This window comes from Ammospiza caudacuta, chromosome 8, assembly GCF_027887145.1.
Source record: "Ammospiza caudacuta isolate bAmmCau1 chromosome 8, bAmmCau1.pri, whole genome shotgun sequence".
Classification (NCBI taxonomy): Eukaryota; Metazoa; Chordata; class Aves; order Passeriformes; family Passerellidae; genus Ammospiza; species Ammospiza caudacuta.
Genome location: NC_080600.1, coordinates 16,211,753 through 16,234,942, shown reverse-complemented (window position 1 = coordinate 16,234,942; position 23,190 = coordinate 16,211,753). Strand labels below are relative to the sequence as shown.

General features: G+C 40.9%; 1 protein-coding gene across 2 annotated transcripts in view; it reads left to right on the top strand.

The window, feature by feature from the left end:
* Positions 1 to 23,190, top strand: part of ANKRD44 (ankyrin repeat domain 44) — a 115,666-nt gene that overhangs the window by 44,552 nt on the left and 47,924 nt on the right. The window contains exons 2-6 of one of the 2 annotated variants that reach the window (XM_058809190.1): positions 1,656 to 1,739; positions 10,153 to 10,231; positions 16,321 to 16,391; positions 19,955 to 20,155; positions 21,375 to 21,462. In XM_058809190.1, the coding sequence (XP_058665173.1) occupies positions 1,704 to 1,739; positions 10,153 to 10,231; positions 16,321 to 16,391; positions 19,955 to 20,155; positions 21,375 to 21,462 (475 nt within the window). In that variant the 5' untranslated portion in view covers positions 1,656 to 1,703. Of the gene's footprint in view, positions 1 to 1,655; positions 1,740 to 10,152; positions 10,232 to 16,320; positions 16,392 to 19,954; positions 20,156 to 21,374; positions 21,463 to 23,190 lie in introns of those variants that run through there. The other variant, XM_058809191.1, reaches the window with a different exon arrangement.

Here is a 23,190-nt window from a genome sequence, read left to right as displayed (position 1 = left end):
ACTTTTCATTGGGTGCTGAGCATACTTGCAAATGGATTCAGGGAATAATCTAAGATGCTGGGAGTATTTGTTTCTTGGCTACTGGATTGTGATTGCCATTCAGCTTGCAATTGAGGAGTTCTCTGCTTTCCTGCTGATTTTTTAAAAATTTAAATGTTATGATAAATGCATAGAAAATGCAAATATTTTGGTGCAAGCATAATAATTTCATAAACATTTACTGATTCTTCATAGCTGTTAATTTTAGGAGAGAAGGGTCTGGTGTTTTCATTCCCTGTTGGGAAATATTCTCTGCCCATTCTGACATGGCTGGGAAGGGAGCATGCTAAATGGTTCAAGTGAAATGCGATTTTTTTTTTTCCTTCCTTTTTCAAGCATCCACTGCAATATGTAAGACATGGACAATGGTGATGAAAGATGCTGCTTTAGTCCTTTTCACTTTTGGAGGAGTGGCAAGAATGAAATTCCTGTATGAATGTTTCTCAAGGACATAAGGGATTAATATGTCTTAAAATAGACACCATTAACTTAGAAATGTATTTTCCACATTTGAATAAGAAAAGATAGGGAGGAAATGGTATTTACTTTGTTCTTTCAGCCTGTTTTGTGCATTTTGAGACTGCCTGTTTACAAGACAGTTAAATTCTGTAGAATTTCAAGAACTGTTGCAGTTTTATGTGCTTAAGTAGTCATGCATGCTGCCATTTTACAGGATTATTTTAGATTCTGATGATTGCTTGGCACTACAAACTCCTTTTTGCCAGTAGGACCATGAGGCAACCAGGAGTGAGACTTGGGGGGCACACTGTCTTCAGGAGGCTGCTGGTGAAAGCGGGGCGTGTTTCAGCCACGAGCTTTATGGGATATGGATCTTTGTGAATTGTCCCCTTCCTTTCCCGAGTCTCCAGCAGCACAGTTCTTCTTCTTTTAGTTCAGTGTGCTGCCAGCTTGGTTGCTAGCTCAGATATTTGCTGCCAAGGTGGTCGGAAGGGCTGAAGTCACCAGCTCTGGCTGAGTGTGGCAGTGCTCCCTCCCCTGCCCGCGGTGACGCCAGCCTTGGAGAGCAGCGAGCATGGCACATTGTTTCTCCTGTGGGCCTGGCTATTTATTTCTGCATTCCCATTCATAATAGCATAATAACAGACTTGAGACAATAAGATAATTACTTCGCTTCTTGGGTGGTTAAAATTAACTGCGCTCATGGCGTATTTATTCGGGAAAAAAAATACAAGTTGTTTAGTGATTGCCTAGAAATTCATTATCTGCATAATGTTCTGTTTCTAAATGTGTATGGCATGGCTATTCATCAGTGCCAAGTGCAAGCATGCAGCACTATCTGATGTAATTAGTTTTCCCCTTACATGCCAGGGAGAACATCTGGGCTAATTGTGTGTTGTTGACAAAAGTTGCTGTTCTAATGTGGGTCCCTGTTTGTGCACACATGCTCATTATAGGTACAAACATGCTCATGATTTCAGTTTATCCTCAAGCAAGCTGGTAGCTCTTACTGATGAGATGCTCCTGGTGATTTGGGACTGGGGTCACACCATGTCTCTGGGCAGATTTAGAAAGTGTTAGCAGGAGTAGAATGCTCTCAATTTAAACAGAAGATAAAACAAACCTGTAATGCTTCTGCTTCTGTTTGCTTTTGGCAGCCTCCACTGGTCCAGGCAATTTTCAGTGGTGATCCAGAAGAGATACGGATGCTGATCTACAAAACTGAGGATGTCAACGCCTTGGTATGTGACTGGCATGTTGTGCATCATGCTTGTGGCAATGACAGTATTAAAAATGTCCTCGGTAATTGACAAATAACAGAATGGAAATGATTGGGAAGTAAGGCATTTGGGGCTTCAGTGCTATCCTAAGTAGGAGTCAATGTAATTGTCTCCAGCAGATGACTTTAAATTTTCTAAGTGTATGGTAATTATTCCAAATGTGCAGGTCAGTCAGGGACATTGTTTTTTCTCTTACTGAGAAAATGAATGAAAACAGCTGAAAATTGCATATTTTTACTCTCTGTAGGGCTTCCTTTTATAAAGAGTATTTGCAGATCAGGAGCTGTTATGCATTTGACTCTACTTGAACTAAAGCTCCAGTATAATTCTCAGTAGTGAGAGTAAAGAAGCAGAATCTTGGCCACAATTTGCCCACGAAGGAATTACTATTTTCCAGATTGACTTATTCTAGCCAGAATGGTAAGCAGCTGTAAACAAGTAGTAGTTGAGTGCTTTGGTAGTGAAAAAAGCATCTCCAAGTCAACTTGGTCTTTTTTGCAGAAATTGGGGTGGGTTTTTTCCCCCCTCTTTGATTTTAACTTATATCCTTACTGATAGAAACAAGCCCTGCCAGTCCTGACTACAAATCTGTGGCCTCTCAAGGTGGTGAGAATATAAAGCAGAAGCAGAATGATAATTTCTAGGTGTTTCCTGGACTTTTGAATCAACCTTCCTTTTCTTCATGCTTTTCTGTGAGGTAAAGCCATCAGTTTATTCATTGCTAACTCCAGCAGTTGGCCTGGTATGGTCTTGGCACTGCAGCTTTTGTGGGTAGTGGGGTCCAACTGTCTGGTTCAGGCTACCAAAAGGAGCTAGAGTGATGATCCTACAGGTCTGGTTGTCTGGGGTTCCACCCTGTTTGTTCTCCAGTAGAAGGAAAGACATGCCACTGTTTTAAATCTGATCCAAGACCTTGGTGTTAAGCTTTCCTCATGATTATCAGTGCCTTATTGTTTTCCTGCAAGTTCCTAAAAGTGCTTCCTTAAAGAATCATCTCCCTTGAATTTCCTCCTTCATTTTTTTTTTGCTGATGATTTTAAAGAAAAAACCAAACCCAGCCAAACAAAACCCCCTCAGCAAGGTAGATGAGCACCACAGTCCCCAAATTTCATCTGTATTTCATACTGAATTTTCAAAGCCGCATTTCCTGTACAAGATTATCGTGTATTTCTCCAATGTTTTTCCATCTTTTGGCTGCAAGTGTGTTAGTGATGGTTGCTAGGGAGATGCTCTCAGCTGTCAGGTGCACGATTAGATGAAGAACATGTGTTTTGCAGATGAGTCCCATAATACTTAATAGAAAAAGTCTTTGAATGGTTTTGCCCAGAATACTGCTTACAATGCTCAAAATCCACCCAGGAATGCTTTGCCTCCTCAGGAGCAAAACTTAAAGCTGTTCTTTGAAATAATCAGAAAGATACCGGTCAACACAAACTCTGAAGGTTGTGTTCTGAATAGTGACTGCAGGGAAGTGTCAATTGCTTAAAATATCACTGAAGAAAGATGAAAAGATTGCCCCCTCATTGTGCTGTGAGCTGGCAATTTGCATTCTATGCTTCTGTTTCTATTTTAAGGGTGTTTTTAATTACTTCCATGTTAGCATTTGATTGCTAACATGAGAGGAAACTCTGACACCATTTGGCAGAGATTTGTCCTTTGTTGATCATTTTGGTTGGCTCTATTAACACTGGAATAATTCAAATATAGGTAGGACAGGGATACAAAGTAGAAATGTTGTTTTGCAGTAAGGTTTGGGTATTTCTGAAGTTTAAAACATCAGGGTATTTTTTATCTCCATTAAGAGAAGTATTGTAAAGTGCATGGAGGAACAACACAAAATTAGGAATGCATGTGCAGATGTCCCAAGAGAAAATTAATCTCGGGAAAGAGTTTGGAGGAAACCAGAAGTTTAAAAGATTTTTTTTTTTTGGTCTGGTAAAATAATTAGTAACTTCCCGAGCCAAGGACTTGTTTGTTGATGGAAATGGCTACATTCTGGATACTGCTGTAATTGTGACTTCTACTTTGAACAAAGTGAAATCTGTTTGGATTGCAAGTGTGGTTTCAATTCATTCTGCCACTGTAATTGTCACGCTGACCTCTCCAGTCCCTACCTGTGTTCTGGGGGCACGTGATGCCACCCGTGCATCCTGAGGGCATGGACCCTGGTATATTTAGCTGGCAATGAGCAATTCCCTCCCCAGGGTGCTGAGTGCACACTGTGTCCATGGGAAGTGTGGTCAGCATTCAGCAGCCTGTTTTCCCAGGACACTTGTGATGTCACTTGGGCAATCCAGACCACCAGATGAGTTGCAGGTAGACACTTCTACACTTGCTGTCTGGTACATTTCAATGCTATGTGTATGTAGAGAGGGATATTTTGGGGGTGCTGGTTTTACTTAGGGAAAAGTGAGAATGACCCCCAGAATCCAGGGACTAATCTGGATCCAGGTGTCACTCCTTCTTATATGGGATTCATAATACATGAACTGTACAGCACCTTACATCTGCAAAGTCCAGTTGTCGTGTGCAATGTTATAAACCAAAATCCTCTCTGTGAAATTTCCATTTTTAACTCAGTCTTTCAGTTCAGTTTCTCTTCAAAATATCCAAAGTCAAAAAAAGTTAAAAAACCTTCCAGTATTCTTCCCCAAAAGTGATGGGTTGTTTGCAAGTCATTTAGTTATCTGTTTTTATTTTTTATCCCTTAATGCTGTGTTTTTTCTCGGATGGGAGCCTACTTCTAGCTGCAGAGATTGCAGGACCATGTATTTAGGGGGGGGTTTATTATGAGATAAAGAGGGAAGGAAGGAAGTCATTATGGAGACACATGTATCTGTGCAGTTCATGACTTTTCTCCTCATTATCCTACTTGGAGAGGCATAGATCTGCAGAAATGCCTTTGTCAGGAGGATTCAGGCTCATTCCAGGCCTTCCCACATGCACACAATTTCTGTATATTCCTATTGCCAAGCATGTTTCTGGAGGTGCTGTGAGTGCTTGAGGGTACAAATAGGCACCTATTTAGGGTTGTGAGTCTGAAAGGCTTTGCATGTTTGGGATAGCTGAAGAGGGTATTTAGCCTCTAGTAGTGCTGTTTAATATGCTGTTTATTTATGTAGGAAGTCATGGAGAAATTTTTTTCTACACAAATTATGAACAATTCTCTATTATGTAGCAAAATTGAATATAAAATTACACTGACGTTCTCAATGCAAGGTAGCTAGCATGACTTCTGTTTAGATGATTTTTTTTTTTTTTGCTTAGATGTTTTTGAATAGTTTATAAAGAAAATTTTTGAACTGTGAAGAAGATTCTGCTGGAGAGCCTGAGAGTCTGAAATATTCTAGGTTGCGTTGCAACAGGGTGGTAGTGTAGTAATGGTTACTATGTTATATATATATATATATCTGTGCTGGTGACTCATCTCATCAGTTTGAGGCAGTTTAGGATGTATAGACCTTTAAAGTCTCATGGCAGGGTTTGGCTGTAACTGCATTATTGTCTTCAAAGGCAGCAATATCAGCCTGAAATACTTGAATTTTCTAAATATTTTCCCATCCTGAGTGATGTGTGCTCCCATGCCTTAACACCCCCTATCCAAAGTCAATACTGTGCTTATGAAAGTGGAGGAGTTGTTCAAGTCTATCTTTTGAGTCTTACAGTGAACATCAGTAATCAAAATATCAAAATATTTTCATTCTTTAGGATAACAATTTCTGTGGTCTCAATCTGGAATTAGTAATTAGTTTTGGAAGTTATGCTTTTCTAGCATAAAAGTCACTGTCAGCCTCATGGAAGGAAATTGCTTGATAAGGGGGGAGAAGAAAGATGATTTTTCTTGTTCTGCAAGATCAAAGTATTTGCCTCTTCTGCTTCATGAACACTTGGCAATTTAAGACTCAGTTCAGAAAAATCTTTATTTCTGAGGCTGAGCTGAAGACTGTGGGATGAGAGGTGCTGGAATGAGGATCTGCATTTTCAGATGGGAATTTCTGTTATGATGCAGAAGAACGAGCACAAAGTATAAGTTATACAGCTTTACTTTCACCTGTGGTGCTCACAGTCAAACACTTTGATTTACTCTGTGAATTACAGGCTTTAATAAAAGAATGTGTGAGGAGGAGGAAATCTTTGAAGCAGCAGAGATTTTCTTGGTACACCATCAGCTTTTGGCTCCAAACAGTTGTAAATAGCCCAAGAAATAGGTGCTCATAAGCTTTTAGCCTCTTCTGTAGTTCCTAACAGTTCCCAGTATTTCATTTTTCTGAAGTTAACTTGTATCTGAAAAGATTTTTAATGGCTGTGCTATTTAAATGAGGTATACAACCGTAAATAGAGTGAATGAGCAGGAGGTTTGTTTCTGTCATTATTTTGGTTGGAGTTGATCAGTGGAAGTTATATTAATTAATGTGCTTTATTCTGCCACCCAGGCACATTTTGAAGGTGGTGGGAATGCAAAGGCTTCAGTAACTCTGTTTCTATGGATTAAACTCCTGTAAACTCCAACTATTCCTGTTAGCTGCTCAGTCAGTTTGGTGACAAAGAAAGGTTACATACATTTATTTTCTGCGGATGTTGCATTTACATTTTAATAGTAAGTAACTCTGTCCTAAGCATCACCTGATCTGAGCAGTTGCAGTTGATAACAAAATTCAAATCCGTTATTTCCTTTGACATGTAGGCTGTCTTGAGGAGAAAATGTATGTGCCTTTCCTTAACGTGCCTGATAATTTTGCATGTGCTGATATGATTCATTCAGCTCACTGTTCTGCTAATCTTCGTGTACCCCAGGCTCTGATCCAATAGAGCACTTAAGGACTAGTCTAACTTTAAGCCTGTGAGGGCCTTATCCGTGCCACTGTGATCACTTGAACAGTTTAAGCAAGTGTTGAGTGTTTTTCTTGTTGAGGCCTTCTGTTCCTCATTGCCTGGCTGTTAGATTCTTAGTTTCTTTTATCTGTATTATTAAAAAAAAAGGTGTACAGATAATATTAACCTGCAACATCATCTTTTCTGTGAACTAGACTACTAATGCAGTTTAATAGAATCACAGAATGCTCTGGGTTGGAAGTGACATTAAAGATCATCTCTTTCCCAACTCCTGCCATGAGGGACACCTTTCACCTTCCACTACACCAGGTTGCTCCAAGCTCCATCCAGCCTGGTCCTGGCCCTGAACACTTCCAGGGACAGGGCATCCACAGCTTCTCTGGACAGCCTGTGTCAGTCCCTCAGCACCTGCACAGTAAAGAATTTATTCTCAGTATCTAATCTACACCTGCCCTCTTTCAGCTTGAAGCCATTTTCCCTTGTCCTGTCACTACACTCCCTTGTGAAAAGTTCCTCTCCAGCTCTCTTGTAGGCCCCCTTCAGGTACTGGAAAGAGAGTTTATCTCATCGCAGTGTGATTTTCTAGCCATTGTTTATAGCTTATCTACTGTCTCTTGCTGACCTTTTGTTCTTCTGAGAACTGCACTGGAAGCAGGTCTGATTATTTCTCTTAATGCTTTTTGTAATCCTGTTATCATCTCTTCCCCTCACTTATTTTCCTTGCCTTGATAATGTATGTTGAGGTTTGGGGTTCTGCCAAGCCTTTCCTTGAAAGGACAGTTTTTATCCCTCTCTCTGTGTGTAGCCTCCAATGTTTAGATCATTATGGATTCACTTTTGTGCTCCTGTTCCCAGCAGCACAGGATGGGGAGCTGGAGCTGGATGAGTGTTGGGGTGCTGGGTACGGAGCCAGACAGTGAGGAGCTGTGGCTGTGAGGGACCAGGGCTCTAAGGGGACACATGGCTGTGATGGGATAGACAGACAGACAGAAGCCTCAGTTCCTCTGTTGGGGTTCCAGTGCTGTGCACAGTCTGAACAGGAGCTCAGGGATGTTCTCCAGGGAGCTGTTCACTGTGCACAGTCTGACCAGGAGCTCAGGGATGTTCTCCAGGGAGCTGTTCACTGTGCACAGTCTGACCAGGAGCTCAGGGATGTTCTCCAGGGAGTTGTTCACTGTGCACAGTCTGACCAGGAGCTCAGGGATGTTCTCCAGGGAGTTGTTCGCTGCCTGCTTGGCTGCAGGTGTGGTGTGTGGGTTTCTCCCTGCCAAACTCCTGAAAATGTTGCCTGTGTGCAAGTCAAGGCTGATTTGTGCCTGGTTGTGATAAATGGATAAGTTTCAGGGTTTTTTGACTCTTGGAGAAATGAAGCTTAAATTCAGTTTTGTGAGTAATCCATCTTTCTCTGAAAACTGGATTCACACTCAATATGATAGGGCTTTGTATTGATTTTAAAAACTGAAAGCTTAGAAGGCTTACATAGTTAGTTGTTCCTGTTACAGACGAGTAAAATTTTCTGTTTCATGTCCTTTCCTCCCTCAGAATATCAAATTTGCATCAGTTTTACAGTTTAATACAGAAAATTGCTTATAATCAACAAAGCACTGGGTAGCCTTGGTTCCATGATACAGAAAATTGCTTGGCCTTGTATTATTAGCATTCAAGTTCCAAGTGCTCTGCCCTTGCCAAACTTGGCTGTGTTGCACTGACAGGTACAATAGCTATTACAAGTTCTGTGTTGTAATAAAGAGAGCTTTATGCATTAATAACAGCAAACTAAGAAAAAAATAAAACTGGTGTTATTGTTGTATATCTGTTTGATCAGTCAGTGTATTTTTTGCCATGGGTAGCCTTAGGACAGGGAATATGAAAGCTGTGGAAGATCTCACACTTATGTAGCCTGTAGAAGCTGTTCTGTGGTGTTAGGAATGAAGCACATGAGAGTAACTTGTGATATTGGTTCCTGAGGGAACACTGCTGCATGGACACTGCTTAATATTCTTTGGATTTGCTTACCATGTGAGAAAGTGAAAGCCTGTAAGAGATTTTCCCCTCTGACCTGTGACAATCAGGGTTTTATGTAAACAGTTTTCTGAGTGTTTCATGTGCATGCCCAATACCTAAGATCAAAACCCAATGCAGCACAATTTGAGGATTATGTACATGATGTATGTTTAAAAAAACCATACAAACACAAAAATTAAATATAAACTGTTCTGGTGATTAGTGGCTCTGTACTTCTCAGTGATGGAAAACAATTTTCAACATTCCCATGACAAGTGTTTCTGGTACACAGATTTGTCCACATTTATAGCATACTTTGAAGATATTCCAAAATAGCTCATGGTTGATTATTGCTTGGGCATGTTGAAAGTGATATTTTTCATGACAGGCTCAGAGATCTTTTTCAGGGACAGGATGTAAATATTGGTAGGATTTCTCTGTTGATACTATTTGCAGGAAGTGTTGAATTTGTTACCAGTTTAAAATATTTAATGGTAGTAGGTTGCAATAAGTTGGATTGCCAAGGTCTCTTAGAACTTATTTCTATAGTTCAGAAACCAAAATGAAATAACGTTTAGGACTGGAAACAGCACAATGAGCAGTATTAGCACTTCTTGTGATTGTTGTTGCCCATATTGTAATATTTAGCATTTTCTTTTAAAGACCTGTGTTCTGGAATCAGCTGAATAAAGCAATAAAATAAGGGGTTTTGTGAACACTGTATTTATACCCCTTGAAATAATAATAAAAAACTGCTGTGAAATGGACTCCTTAATTTGGAAGATTACAGAAATCAAAAGAACCCTGCATGTATTTCAGAAGTTATATATATATATATATATATATAGATATATATATATAGATATAACTTCAGATTATATATGTGTATATATATATGTATGTGTATGTATATATATGTATGTATGTGTATGTATCTTAGCAATTCTTCTAAGTTTAAAGACAGATTTGCCTGGTAATACTTTATTTATGTTTAAAGGTCATTCAAGATGTACATGCCCATCTTGGGCTGCTGTAGATACCCAGGCTATGGTCTACAAGAACCTTTGTAGACCAAGAAGAGTTTGTATCTTGACCTTGTGTGTGGTTCCAAATAATTCTCCTGAGTTATCCTTTTGAAGCCTCTGGTGTTGTACTGTTGATGCAAACTGCATTACAAAGTCTGATATCCAGAACCATCAGGATTATGCTGTTGTGATACCTAAGAGTGGAAAATGTTTCTGAAAGAGACCTAAAGACACTGTCTTTGCTCATTTTAGCTTTGATTTCATCTACCTATAACAGGATATCAGAGTAAAGGCAATATCTCTGCAAGGTCTGGTGGAAATGAGTGATAAAAAATAGAGGATTATTGGGAGTTGAGTTGTTGAGTTCTTGAGTTTTGTTCTTTCCCTGGCTGAGATTGCATTTCTAATTGCAAACAGAAATGCACCCAGAAAAAGAAATATATACAAATCCTTTGCTCCTTTACACCAATGGCTGCACTTACTGACCATGTTTTATAACTCTGGTTTTGTAGGATGCTGAGAAAAGAACGCCCCTTCACGTTGCATCATTCCTGGGGGATGCAGACATCATTGAGCTCCTCATTTTGTCAGGTAAGGTACAGTCCCTCACTGCTGTTAACTGGTAAATCAGCTAATTTTAAAGCTGCAACAAAGCATATATGAGAGAGTTTTGGGCATTGTTTATTTTTTGAGTTTCACAGAGCTTGTTGCATTTCTTGCAAGCTTAGAAAATATATTTAAATTTGGTGATAAAATCATAAAAAACACCCTGTGACTTAGCAGAATTAATAAACAAAGTAACTTTTAACAACTTATAAAGCCTTCAAACTGACAGTATTTGTGATTCAGAAACTTGCTGAAGCACATACTTGAAATATGGCTTCATATCCTGGAGTACAAGAATTCCCGCTAAGCAAAAATTATGGAATAAGAGCAAAAAATTATTAATCAGCTTAAATTAGTTGTAAGTGTTATTTACATTAGAAGCATGTTTCTAAGAATCAGGAAGTTTATTTGGATATTAGAAACTGTATAGTAGGAAGTATCTAAACAAAAGAAATAAAAGTTTCCCAACTGTTGTAGTGACAGAAAACATGATCAAAATATGTCAGAACAAAGCATAAAGCAGTCATCTCTCAAGAAGGGAGCATAATTCATGGCAAACTCCTGGATGTGCTGGCAGATTTCAAAGCAGTGTTTTTCTAAGCTGGAGAACTGTAAGAGTAAAGCTTATGAGGATTTAAGAATGTGGGACTGAAAGGAACCTTATGGTACAAACTTCTAACCCCTTGCAGGCAACTTTGCTACACAGTTGGTTTCACAATTTTTTAGACAGCTTCTTCAAATGAATTCCATATATTTTTTTGAAGTTACTTCCAAATTCTCAGCCCTTTGATTAAAAGGCACCTTCTAATTTCCAGCCTTTAATTAATCTAGAATGCTAGATTAATTCAGGAAGGTATTTCTAGAGATGACCTGATCCAGCCTCCTGCTCAAAGCACTGAATTTCAAAGTCAGATCAGGCTGTTGATGGGTACATGCAGAGTACACAATTGTGTTTCTTTGGCTCACCACTCTAGCCAGACCTGGAGAAGGCAGAAAATGAGAACTCACTTTGCTGTAGCTGTGTTTCCTCTGTTCATTTTGGGGGAATTCTGGGTTGCTTAATTGCTTAGTGAGGGTAACTAGCTGGCCATACATCAGCTCTTCCTGCTCTACCCCTGACAGCAGCAAAATGGTTGAAAAGAGCAGTGCTCTGCAGACAGGTTATACTAGGGTGGGTTTTCAACGTGCTAAATGCAAGCATGATTTTCTTCCTTGGGAGAAAGGAGTTAATAAATTTAATCTGTGCATGTATTCTTGCAGTGTGTGTTGTTTGTCGCATACTGCTGTTCCAGTGTGGTGTGAGGAGATTGCAGGAGCAATGTGTTTTTTCAAGTTTTGCGAGCATCAGCACAGGCAATATCCTCATCAAGAGAAATGTGAAACAGTTTTGCCCATTTTTCCCAAACATCATTCCCAAAAATGTCCCAGTGAATGTTCCTGGTGAGGGAAGAAGGCTTTCTAGAGTTCTTCTGGGACACTAAGTTCTAGCACCTCACTGCCAAAATGTCATCCATGGGTTATAGGGTTTGTTTGATCAACAGCATAAAATGTAGGTGGTGCATCTTGGGGAGTTTTTATATATGCAAGTGAGCATGAAAAACTTAAAATGTGGGCTTTTAAAAATTGAACTTTGTGTCAGTGGGACTGTGGACCTTTCCCCACTAGCTCAGCATGAGTCAACATTAATTTTGTGTTGTGTATTCTACTTATTCATTGTTCTTTAATATATGAAGTATCATTACTCATGATGAGCATGAGTATTGTATCCAAGAGCAGGTTTGGAGGTTTCTGAGAATTGAAGGAGCAGGTTTATGATTTGTTATAAACACCTCTTTATGACTGTAATCCTTCCATTATCTAGGCTGCAAGGGCAGGTAGAGCATCTTCCTTTGCTTCACCTCTTCAGTCAGCAAATGCTAGTAGTGAAAGTGTATCATAAAATAGAAATCTGAACATAACATTCCTTTACATAAGCAGGAAAACTTTGTTGTCTGACTTGAAATGCAATGATGTTTTCACAGAGAGAAAGCACACAAACACTTGCTGTTGGTGTCAAGCGATATTCTCAGCATGAGCAGGAGCTAGGAGCAATATCAGCACTTTTCATTTTGTTCAGGAGAGAAATGAAATTAAATACACACTTTCTGAGATTTGTGGTCCATAAACTGGTGGTGGCACAAATAAACGTAGTGTCTAATGAATGAAATTTCTGCCCAGGTGGCTGGAGACAGACCAGGAATGGCTTTCTAGGTAGCCACTGGAAGGGACTCTGTTGGAACTGGTACAGGAGGGAGAGTGCCAGATCCCTCAGCTGGTGTGAGTCACCCTGGCCCACTGAATGTCAGAACCAGAGGGTTTGCACCTGCCCCAAGGTCTGATCCATAATCAGGTGGTTCCAACTGGGGAAGGGTGCTGAGTGGTTTTGGTTTTTTGAGTACTTCTTCACCTCCTTCTGTCAGAAAGGAGAAGGAGCAAGGTAACCATCTCAGAGAAGGAATCTCTGTGGGTGCCACAGGCATGGAAGTGCAGGAACAATTGTCTGGGCAAATACAAGCTGCATTCCCATTTGGGCTGGTTCCTGAGAGTATCATGTTTGAGCTCTGCCCCTCACCCCTTGTTTCCCACCAAGGCACTTGCTGTCTTGGCAATATTGCCTTGCTTTACCCTTTCAGAAGGCTCTGGGCTTCTTACCAGGAAACTGTCCTTACATTTTGGTGGGCCTGTTGCTGTGTCTTACAGGAGAAGTCAGAAAGGTGCAAGTAAATAATGACATTAATAGGTTAAAGAGTACTGTTTTCTTCCTCCATTGACTATCCCTAATATTGGAGATTCAGGCTGTGGAATCTAGAGATGTGGATTTGGCAGATGTGCTGGACAGAAAAGTGTACTTTAGTTATGATAAAGAGATGTTAACTTTATTCCTGAAAGCCCACATCAAGTTGTTTATTTCAGATCTCAAAAGAACAGAGGCAGTTTCAGATTTATTTCCTCTTCTGGCAGAAAAATTTGAGAGTGAAAAATGGCAAAGATTACAAAACAGCCATATTAAAGAAAAGTGGAATACAGAAAGTTTCCTCTCTGTTGATTTTATCTGTAACATTATATGTTATGTTGTCTACTTCAGCCTCACAAACCCTACAGCTATGTCTTTCTGTCAGGCTCAGGAAGAGCATGGTGGAGAAAGTGAGGCTGAGAAAAGGCTTTACTCTGAAGAGCTTATTTTTTAAAATGGATATTTTATAGGATGGGTGGGTGCTGTGGCTATCTGAAAGGATTTAAAGTGAAATCTTTAAAGCAGCTTCTATTTTCAAGGAAGATTGTGCCATGAATGACACAATTTACACCAATTTGAGTGTTTTTCAGCCCTCTTTGTCCTTATAGACACACAGATTAATTCATGGAGTGTTGTAGGAAGTGCACTGAGACATGGTTAAGGTACTTGGTCCAGAGTGAAGAGAGGGACAGTGAATTTCTGGTTGGTTTGGAGGATGTGTTGTGGGTTGGTCTTGTGAATTTAAGCTTCTGGTGTTTGTACACTCATTTCAGATGTGGTAGCATGTTCTAGAGCACTTAGTCTTTAAAACTGGATTTCTGTGTTACTCTGCTTTCAAAGGGCTGTCCCAGGATGGGCGCCCAAGTTTCTGGAATGCAGACGACACCTTTGAAAACATGAGCATTGCTCTGCTCTCCCAGTGCCTCTGCTTGGTCATCCTCAAAATGACAGATATTTTCTGTCCCCAAAGGAGTGCATCAGTGCTGGTGAAGTTTTTTCACTGTTGTTAACCATTGCCTGCGAAGAACTGCTGGGAACCTAGAAGCTGAATTATGGTGAAGGAAGTGGCAGTACAAGAGGAAATGTTTTGAAATATCTCTTCAGAAGATGTGCATCTCAGTAAATGCACGAGAGTGTGTTCTGTAACAGGCAACAGGTGAATTGTGTAGCTCCTGAAAAACAGGAATCACAAACATATTCAGCTGATGCACTGCATTAGACACCTAAGAGCAATTTCACTGTTTCACATAAAGAGGCACAAAGAGGTAAAAGGATGTGGAAAACAGCTGAGAAAGAAAAGACTGATAGTGTGCTGTGCATTATTTTATTTACACTAGTCTTGTTTTCCTTTTACTGTTTTCTTCAGTTTTCTTGGTAACTGTTTCAGTTTCTCAAAGGGTAAGTGGATCAGTGAAGGGCATGAATAGCTACTGATGGAGATACTTCTCTAGGTATTCTCATCATCTTTGTACTCACCAGTGCTGCTGGAGTTGTTAAATACTGAGGAATAATATTGGTCATGCTTTCCTACTCTACATATTAGCCTTTCTTATTTGTAACCCTCTGCTTATAGGAGTTAGTGAATGGGTAGAGATAAAACAAAAGAAACCTAAGTTAAGAACATAAGGCAAAACCCCCCAAGGCAAATACAAAAACAATTTCTAAATCCAAAAAGTTTAGAGATTGCTGTCGATCACTAGGAATTCATATAAGCAGTTTCCATCTCCAAGACACCTACCAGGCCAAACCAGGATAATGGAAGGTGCCTTGAAGTCCTGTCAGCTTCCTGATGGTGAAGAAAGTCATTGCTTTATTGGTCTCTAGAGCCTCTCACAGTGCAGGCAAAGGGCAGGATGCTCATGTGTCAACTGTAATGGCCTCCTCAAAAGGAAGAAAGAAGGCAAAAGCTTCCTTCCTTAGACAGATTAATTAGAGAACTCTTTGAAACTGTATCTTTTCCAAAGGGTGTTTTTCCAGAGGGCAGGTTGTGCCACCAGGTACCAGGTTCTGAGGTGAGTTTGGAGGATTGCCTCTAATTGTTGCAGTAGCTATGAAAGTGTAATTGTTTTTCTTGCAGTCAAAAAACTGCATCCTGACTTGTGGAAATATGCAAGAACTTGTTTCTTCTGTGATTATCTAGAATGATTCCCAATAACCACTGTGATTCACAGGCAAGCATCTTAATATTCCTGAGAATCAGCTCTCAGAAAGTACTGGTGATTCAGAGATTGGGTTTATTAATTACAGCCTTTTGAATGCACTAAAGTTAAGGTGCAAAATGAAGCTTAAGCATCCCTTTGTTCATGAAGTTCAGAGGCTCACCCAGGCTGTGCTTCTCTACTTTTTTTTTCTGAATGTTCTACCTTTCTCAGACTAATGCTGCCGCCTGCAAACCTGTGAGGTACTATATTTTCAGGTTAAGCCCTTTTAAAAATTAGTTTCTCTAATCCTTATGACTAGATGTCCTTCCTGAGGTATCACATCTGTGAATAGCTTTAGTATTTCTTGCAAAGAAATCTTTTTGATCACACAAATGTACAGGATACCTTTTAAAAACTAAAATTGGGGGTTTGCAGTCAGCCAGGACCACTGTGGTTGTCAAATATTCTTCCTTTACCCTTATTTCTGGCAAGCCAGCCCAAATCCATCCTCTTGCCCAGCTGCCCTTGTCAGAGCACCTGTTAGCACTGAACTGCACAGGAGGCAGATGAGTTGTGTTCTTCATCCCTGCTCTTCTGTTGTTTGCCCAGGAACACCCACAGAACCTGATGTAGTCAGTGCCCAGTTCTGTCTCCAACCTGAGCATTTCCCGGTCCTGTATTCTTGATCCCAGCAGGATTTGTGAAGCAGGGAAGTGATTATTTTTTGGTGGTTTGCCTGATGGAGCTGGAAACGAGAAGTGGTTGCTCAGGCTAGTTCCTTTCACGTCTGCAGTTGGCAAAGTGCTTTAAGCAAAGGGTGCTTTTCTTCCCCCCAGCTGTATCAGTTGATCTAAAAAAATACATCTACATAGACACATGTGTACATGCATACATTCCTTCCAACAAACCTTGCTTCTTTTGTGTCCTGTAAACAAAGCAATTTCTAATAATAGTCCTATCTAGCTGGTTCCTTTCTTTCTGAATCCCTCTTTTTCTATCTGACATCTGTTAATGCATTTTCAAGGTGAGCATGGTGCCAGGAGAGTCCTGGGGAGCACGGAGAGTACCGAGTACTCAGCTCTGGTCACTGGGAAGCAGCTGGGCAGGGCTCTCAGTGGCACACCCAAGGCATGCCTGTAACCTCTGCTGTCTGCTTGCAGGAGCTCGTGTCAATGCCAAGGACAACATGTGGCTGACTCCTCTCCATCGAGCAGTTGCTTCCAGAAGTGAAGTGAGTAAGATTTGATTACCCTGCTTTTGCACATAAGCAACGTGCTGGGGGAAGGGCAAACCCTGCAGAGCTGTGGTGGGTGGCATGGGCATGCAAAGAGGGAAGGCATTTCCTGCATGCAGGGCTTTGCAGCTGGAGGTCAGTGTTTACATGTTACCTGTAGCTGCTCTTGAGCCTTCGTGTGCTTGATTCCCACCTTGCTTTACATTACCCTAGCAAGTCACAGGGAGCAGGAGCAGGACTCACATGGGATAGAGTCCACAGTGGTCTGCAGTGCCCACACTATCTTCAGGTGGTGAAAAAAGAGAAATGGATCCCTGTGGGTGTGTGCATGCTGTGTGTGTGTGCCAGAAGGGAGTGGTTGTGGATGTGATCCAACATGCATTACCACATAATTTGTTTTGGTTAATTACATCTCAAGGCATCCGTTAGGTTTTCTGTTAATGCATTTGATTCGTGCAGAAGGGAGGGTTTGCCCATGTTTCTACTACTCAACAAATAGAAATATTCTGGGATCATGTTTTACCCCTTCCATTGCTATCTTAAAAACGAGCAGCAATAACTACTGGGAGTGCAGCTCGGGCATTACTCTGTTTCCAACTGCACCATTATTCTTGGCTTTCCTTTGTGGACCTCCCTGTCTACTTTCACCCTCCCAATACTTCATTACCATTGAGCCCAACTGCAGGCTGAATTGGCTGCTGGGGATGAGGGGAGGGGTTGTGAAGCAGACAGAGGGTGGCTGTCTTCCAGAGCCTGATGGACTCGAATCACCTCTGTAACAATCCAGCGCTTAGCCAAGCCTGGAGGCAGGAATCCTGGGCTCGCTTCTGAACTCGGGCATTGTTTGGCTGCTGGCTGAGCTTCCCAGCTGCTGGCATCCCCTGGAACCTTCTGAAAGGAATATCTGATAGACTGTGAATGCTGTAATGAGGCAAAATACAAAAAGCCATGTTGGGAAACAAAGATCAGACTTAAACCTTAAAAATCAGCAACAGTCTTGCTGATGCGGGAATTGCAGCGTGCTTGGTTTCTGGTTTTGGATGTGTCAGAGTATATGATTTTTATCATCAGCCACAGTCCTTGCAGAAAATGTATGTCTTTCTGTGGCTTTGTGTCTCATCTTTAACTCTTTGTCAGCTGAAGCACAAAGAGAAAGTGTGCTGACAGTTCTGGTACCTCTCAGTGAGTACCCAGGGGCATTAGTGAGGCAGCAGGGGAAGGCATCAGCCTTTCATCCCTCTTCATGGTATATTTCATAAACACATTCAGCTTTCTTCTCCTGCCATTTTTTCTTCATTATTTATACTAGAATTGCTACTTTTGGTAACAATTTGGAAGCAGGATTTACTATTTTTGAGGCTCATTCAGTGCTGCTTTTTGCCTTCTTACACAAGTGAACAAATGTGCAGCTTTGATGGTGATAGCAATAGATAGCAGTAGGTGAATTCAGAGTTCCCATTGATAGAAGATGAGTTGGTGGTCCAGAAGCTGACCAGTAGGACTTGGTGTAGTTTTGGAAGTTCTTGTGAGCACAGTTGTTTTTAGAATGATCACCAACAAATTTTATCACTCTTTTACTATGAAGATTTCAGAGGATTCAGAAGTTATATCCTTGAATCCTTTTATATATTGATTAAAAGAATGGACACTTCTTTATTTATGTCTTAATGATTTTTCAGGGGCTTTAGGTATTGATGTTTATTTACAAATCAGCAACCCTTAGGGTGTAGGATTGTTAATGGATATATCAGCTTTTAGCCCTAAACAGTTTAAAAAAGTTTAAAGATTTCACTGTGATAACCTGGGATAGCTAGAGACACTGACTACAGAGGCTTACACCACAGCTGGGGGTACTGCATGCATATGGAGAAAACTATATTAAATGGGTAAAGCTCATGCTTTAAAAACAATAGAATTAAAACTTTTCTGTTAGGATTTTAACTTTTGATTCCAAATCTGAAAGAGCAGCAGACTGCAGATGTAAACAAAAATGTGTAAATATTTTTATTTTAAAATCTAAGTATTTTTAGCTTCGGATATTCAGTCCTTATTATTTACTTCTAAAAATTCTCCTTTAACTTTTTTTTTTTCTTTCACTAAGACTGCATGGAGTTTCCTGCTGACTTCATGTCCCAGCTGCGTAGGTCTCCAGTGGATTGCATTGAAATGACTCTTAAAATAGTAGGCCTAGTACTTTAAAAAACAAAATCCTATTGAGACATCAACAGTCACATATCATTATTGGTGCAGTGTCACTCACTGAACAAATCTGTTAGAGGAGATTTTGTGACACGGCTGTAGAAAATGAAACTGCTGAGATCATTTGAGGACAAAGACATAAAACTCCCAGTATATATGTAGTGTTGATACAGACTGCAGGCACTCTCCTGGGCCATTCTAGATATAAAAGTACTATGTAAACATACTGTATGTGTTTGTTATTTATTAATAAAATTTTGGCTGGGCTTAACAGAAAACTTTGCAGTTTGTGGAAAAAGAATAAAGTACTGTGTAGGACTAGGGCTCTCCCACATACCAGATGTGAGTTGTATTTATCAGACAAGGCTGCTTGAATGCTACTGTGTCCCAGTAGTTCCTCTGTATTTTGTTTGTTTGTGGGGAGAAAAAGGAATAAGAAAAGAAATGCAATTTGGAGAAAAAAATTGTAGTTTTTGTCTGTCTTGTTTAATGGCATATGCATGAGTAGAAGCAGAAATGAGCTGATTATGAGTTCTCCAGCAAGAGGGGCTCTCAAGAGAGAACAGTATATTTTCTCACTGGGAAATGTTTACTTTTAACCAACAAAATTAACCTTAAAAGATGTTGTTTGGTCTCAGGCTGACAGAATGGATATTGCAGTCAAGACCCTTGGCCTATGCTTAGGCCTTGGGGAGGAAAGGAATGCTAATGCTGAGCTGGGGACACCAGAATTCTCATGTTTTTGCAAAGCTAAAGTTTTGTTTTCACACATTCTTCCTTATTTTCTCCTTTTTCCTGTTTATGAATAAAATGTGCAGCACTTTGCTGTTATTTTTACATGCTTTTCATTTTGTGAATGATCCTTGTAGCAGTGTGTGTTGGGTTTGTGTGGCAAGGGTGGGGTAGTGGGGGTGTTGTCTGTGAGAAGCTGCCGGAAGCTTCTTCATGTTGGACAGAGCCAGTGCCAGGCAGCTCCAGGCTGTCCTGCTGCTGGCCAAGGCTGGACCCATTCCATCAGTGATGGCAGGAATGGCTCGAGTGAGGTAATTTCTTCACTGGAAGCACAGCTATGAGGTATTGATGGTTAATCAGCCAAACAGGATGGGCTGTCTGCATAGGACATGCTCAAATCCACCCGGCAAGTTTTGACTGTGAGGCCTTTTTACTGCACTCACTGAGAGTAGAGGTGATGTGTGCTGGGCCATTTGAATGGACAGTGCCATTCCACAAGGCTGGGAGGTGGTTGGGATGGCTGTTGTTGCCTGTGCCTCTGCTGGCCCCCCTCAGCCGTGTGCCGGAGCTGTCAGGGCAGCGCTGTGCGTTTGCTGGAGCTGAGGGCTGTGGCTGTGCTGCCCTTGCAGGAAGCCGTGCAGGTGCTCATCAAGCACTCGGCCGACGTCAACGCCCGGGACAAGAACTGGCAGACCCCGCTGCACGTGGCAGCCGCCAACAAGGCGGTGAAGTGTGCCGAGATCCTGATCCCCCTGCTGAGCAGCGTCAACGTGTCGGACCGCGGCGGGCGCACGGCGCTGCACCACGCTGCGCTCAACGGCCACATCGAGGTGAGCGCCGCCAGGCAAGCTCCTGCCTCATTCTCTACTCTGGCACTGGGCTCAGTCTAGACTCTGTTGTTATCTTATTGTAACAGTTGCATACCTCCTTGGTGATTTCTCATGGACACATCCTCACAGCACAGCCAACAAACTCCAGCTTGCTTCTCAACCAGCTAACTCACTCTTTTGTAGCACTCATCCTCACGGGACACAGCTGTGGCCTGTTAAGGGCAGGTTTGCTCCTAATCTTTGGTAATTAGTACAGCTGCAACTCCTCAGGTGTGAGATCTGCACTGTCTTTATTTTCTTACATTCTATCCCCCCACAAGACTCTAGTCTAGTACTAGTCTAGACTCAACTCTAGTGCTCAGTCTAGACCTGCTGTGGCTGGGTCTAGACAGAGGCCTGTGTCCCTGAGCCCTGGGGTTGCTGTCACTTGGCTGCTTCCCAAACTGCAGGATGGGTTTCCTACCTGCAGGAACACAGCAGTGGCTGTGTAGAACCAGGGTGTGAGTCAGATGTGCATGCACTCCTGGAGAGATGGAGAGATGGCTGTGCCACTGCTTCCAGCTGCTCCAGGGTCTCCTGGCTTCTTTGGGGCTGGACTGCCTATGAAAATAAGAGTGGCAGAATGGAAAGAAGGGAAAACTGGTGGATTGATTTCATACTGAAGAGACATGCAGCTATCCAAGGTCTAGTCGCTCTGCTTTTCTAATTGACCTTCTAGAAAATGTGCTTCTGTTTTCCCCTACTTATACAAGCAAACCTTCCTAGTATTATTTAATGATATGAAAAGGTTACGTAAATAAAGCCCCTAGATTTTTGCCTCCTAGGTTTTGATAGTCTTTAGATCTGGGTTTAAGGGTCCTCCTTTTCCCATTCCACACCTGAAGACCTAGGTAGGGAATAAAAACTCTTAGACTGGAACAGTAAGCTTCTGTCAACAAAAGTTGATGAGTTGATGAGTATGGTAATTAAAAGAAGAAAGAGGAATGGTAGGTCCTGTAAAATGGTGATAGTGTTTGTCCTTTAAAACACTGGACTGTAGGAAAGAGACAGTAATTCCTGTATCTAACTGTCCTAATCTGATTTTTTTTTAATAGAGAATATCAGAAATGATCATTCAGATGTACCATTTTGTGATACCAGCTTTATTGCAAGATTGATTTGTTATAAATCTTCAAGTCTGTGGTCTGAGGGTTGATTTATCTTCTGTTGTTACTTCTAGATGGTGAACTTGCTCTTGGCCAAGGGGGCAAACATCAATGCTTTTGACAAAAAGGACAGAAGAGCTCTTCACTGGGCAGCGTACATGGGTAAGGCTTGGGCTGCTGCTCCTTCTTTTTCATTTCCAATTCGCAATTTGGTAGCATGTCTTAAAATGGACAGGAACAGACCTGGCCATGGAAAGGGAGTGTTGTAATTACCCTGAAGAGGGAAGGGTTCAGCTGATCTAAATTAACACTGTCCATTTATAGGTTTGCAGCTAGGGAGATCTTGGCTGTGATTTCCTTTTTAAGACAGTTAATTGTGGGCTTTTTGTGTTGCTTTTCCATTTTGGTCTTCTTATCCCGACTCTAAGTCAAACCTGAGCTATATTTGTGTTAGAAAAAACCCAGGTTATATTTATTTCAGTTTTTAGTAAAAAGTACTTTCAATGAAATGCAGGCAAGTGTGATCAAAAATTTAGTGGTTTATTGCAGTGTATAAGCAGCTAGGTAATGATATTCTTCGGAAATGCACAATAGGCACTTTCTTCCTGTTAGGAGAATATTGTCACCTTTTATTCCAGAGTGGACAAGAGCAACTGAATATCTCCCCAAAAAATAAGTGGTGTTACCAAGTGCTGCTTAATTCAAACAGTTTGCCTTATCATTCTTTTCAAGCTAAAGGCAAATTTCTTACATTGGGACATTGTAATTTTAAAATACAAGATTGTCTGTGACAGTGGTCATGCTTGTTCAAGAGCTTTTGTTGGCCAAGCTGTATATTTCAGGTTACAGTTGGTGGGGAGCTGTGCACCCTCAGCCAGGAACTCTTTATTTGACATGTCAGAAATCTTTATTTTAATCCTGGCACTTTTAGGAATGAGATAATAGGAGATTTCCAACTGTGAGAAAAGCATATTGTGTGGTTTTTTGATATACACAGATGCAGATGGAAAGGCTCTTGCCAACAACTGTGATGTGGCTTTTGAGCTAACGAGCTTTGAACTTCACTCTCTGGATTTGAAAGGCTCTTACATTGTGCTGTGCAATTCCATGCCTCTTTTCCATTTAAATGTTTTCAGAAATTCATGGTGCACATTTAAAAGTGTTAGATAACATCTAAGGCCTAAATTAGCAATGGAGTCTGTAGTGCATTTTAGACAGAAGTTAGATAATGCGATGAGAGCTGTAAATAAACCCTCACAGAGTTTCTGGAATATTTAATTATTTTTGGACACTCATTATCTATAGACTTTCTACATATGGTTTCCTAGGTCCTGCACATGACAGAGCTGCCCTTGTCATGAAAGTGCTGTGCAACCCAGATGGAGCACAACTTTGTATGGTGTTTGACATAATAAGTGTTTAATTCTAAGGCAGACAGTTCTGTCTCAGCATGAAGCAATAAGACTGTTCCTCTTAATTTTATAATTTATTAAGGTTATTTTTTATCTCTAACAAAACCCAAGTAGTGTTAACAGTTGTGTTTGCAGGTGATATCAATAGGATGTTGTTTTGGCAGACTTGCATTGCCATGCTCCTGTGCTCACTGTATCACTACTCTCTGTAAAAGGGAGAATAAAACACACTCTGTTAGCTTGAGAGAAATAAATGGAAAAGAGGCGTGTTTTGTTCTTTTGGCAACTGGAAAATCAATTCAGTAAAGAGAAATTTGACACATTTGGAGAAGGTGAATGCATGGATTTCTTCACAAGGCCTGGAGCTAGGATTAGAAACATTTATAAAAATGCTTTCTCTTCCTTTGTAAAACTGTGGGAGCACTTTGAAACAGCAGTGAAAGGGCAGTGTGTTAGCAATAAAGCAGTAATCTGGGAG